The 2,174-nt window shown below is 21.7% G+C and overlaps 1 protein-coding gene across 1 annotated transcript; it reads right to left on the bottom strand.

The window, feature by feature from the left end:
• Window positions 1-973: 973 nt before the first annotated feature.
• PCYB_002720 (hypothetical protein) lies at window positions 974-1,967 on the bottom strand (the record flags this gene model as incomplete). The annotated part of the gene is made up of 2 exons (XM_004227693.1): window positions 974-1,795; window positions 1,926-1,967. 2 exons carry the CDS (start codon window positions 1,965-1,967, stop codon window positions 974-976), a joined length of 864 nt encoding a protein of 287 aa, XP_004227741.1.
• Between the last annotated feature and the right edge of the window lie 207 nt (window positions 1,968-2,174).

The following is a 2,174-nucleotide window of genomic DNA, read 5'->3' as shown; positions in this document are numbered from 1 at the left end:
TAAAAAATATTTTATATATGAATTTATATTATATATGAAATTCGCTCCAGTACTTATTTATATAATAGTACTAGTTTTGTTTTACCATCAGAAATAATTCATTGCTCATATAATTTAAGTGTTTTAAATAACAAAATATATAGTATTTCTCTATATTTTTTTTAATAGCGCACATGATTAATTGTGCAATATTTGTGCTTTATTATTAATAAATTAAATATAATTTTGAAATAACATATATTACAAAGAATTTCTTTGTAATATTATTTTTTATAATTTTACTATATAGCCATTCTTTCAGGATAATATGGAATAATTTCTTGTTTCTATAATACTGTTTAGATTTTTTACTTACTATCTATTTTATAGAGATATATATATATCTTAATTGTCTTTTTATTCTTATTGTTATATGTCTAATTATAAATTATGTCTATTTGTTTGGCTTTATTATTATATTATAGGATTTATTATGACTCATTTTTTATATTTTAATATAGTCTAGGTTTCTTTGTAAAAAATTTATGCGTGTTAATTTATTATATATTAACACATTTATTTAACGTACAATTATTTGATTACGTACTTTGTTTTCATTTGTTTTTTGTTCATATTTTTATTTAACATACATCTTAAATTTTTCATAATCATTATAATAAAAAAGCTTTACTGAAAGTTATAGTGAATTGTAAAATTCATAAAAGATATCATGTTACTTCATATACCATGTTATACGAATTTATATTCTCATTTATGGGGTCATCAAACAATAATTCACTTTCTCCATCTGCATACAAATTGGTATTTATTCTTTTTCCCCTTATTCTAGAATTAATCCAACTTCCGGCAGGAGTGACCTGTTAAAATAATTGAAAATATATATTTAAATTAGTTCCATTAATTTGTTAATTTAATGGAAGTATAACATATGTTCGTCTTATATGAATATTTTCATATTTTTTTGTGAAATTTTTCAGTTAACCTTATATAATAACGCTAATACGGAGGATACTCCAGCTATTGTTCCAAGAGCACCGGTTACACTAATTTTTTTAGGATTAGCCGAACTGTCTCTTTCAGTGGAAATTGGCACTGGGCTGCTTTTTGTTGCTTCACATTTGCCAACATATTCATTATTGCTAGACGTTAATGATGGTATATTATCTTGAAATTGCTGCTTATAAAAAAGAAAATTGTTATAAGTACTTTCAAACGATTGTACATGTGAACAAGTCTCACTGTTAGTTTGTTTATCTGTAGGTTCTGAACAATACATATTTTTTATACTTTTATATATATTAACACATTCATTAATGTATTTTTCACACAGACAATAATCATTAATTTTCTCCCCCGCTAATATCCCCTCAACAATATTAATATTATATTGTAAATTTAATAATTTTATTATGTTTTCTGCTTTTTTAATGTTTTTATTATAATTATAATCACATATTTCCATCATAGGGTTATTAGATGTTAAATCTTTAGCTTTTTGGAATATCTTAATAATAATATCATCAGGAATATTATGTTTCATTATCATGTAATGTAACCAGTTGTATAAATTTTTACAACGTTCACTATTAGGTTTATATATACTTGGATCATCAGAATATACTCCTAAATTTCTAAGAAGTTTCATACAATATTTATTGTACTTAATGATATAATCATTGTTTCTTCCAAAAATTACTTTACAAGTTGTTTCATAGAAATAATGATCTTTGTCATCATCACTAACATTTTTCTCAAAATCCTCATACATTTTCCATACATGATTAAAAAAGGGATACTGCGAATAAAAATAAAATATAATTAAAATTTATTTATCTAAACAAACTTTAATTATCTTTGTAATGTTATATAATATTTAAAAATTAGGGGAAATTTATATTTTGATAAATTAATTAATAAAATCTAACTTCACTTTTCCATTTTTCAATGTCTATACCAATCTCAGACATGTTTATTAAATTAAACAAAAAAAAAAAATTAATAGCTAAGAATTTCATATTTGAATAAGGAAAAAGATAATAACATTTATTAATTTATATTTATAAAAATTATAAATATATGTAAGTATGTATTAACATAAAATCTCCCTTGAATTCGATTTAATATATATCAAAACAACAATATTTCAATATAATGCAAAAATTCATATCAAAATT

The sequence above is a fragment of the Plasmodium cynomolgi genome (assembly GCF_000321355.1).
Source record: "Plasmodium cynomolgi strain B DNA, scaffold: 0157, whole genome shotgun sequence".
Classification (NCBI taxonomy): Eukaryota; Apicomplexa; class Aconoidasida; order Haemosporida; family Plasmodiidae; genus Plasmodium; species Plasmodium cynomolgi.
This window is presented reverse-complemented; position numbering and strand designations above follow the sequence as displayed.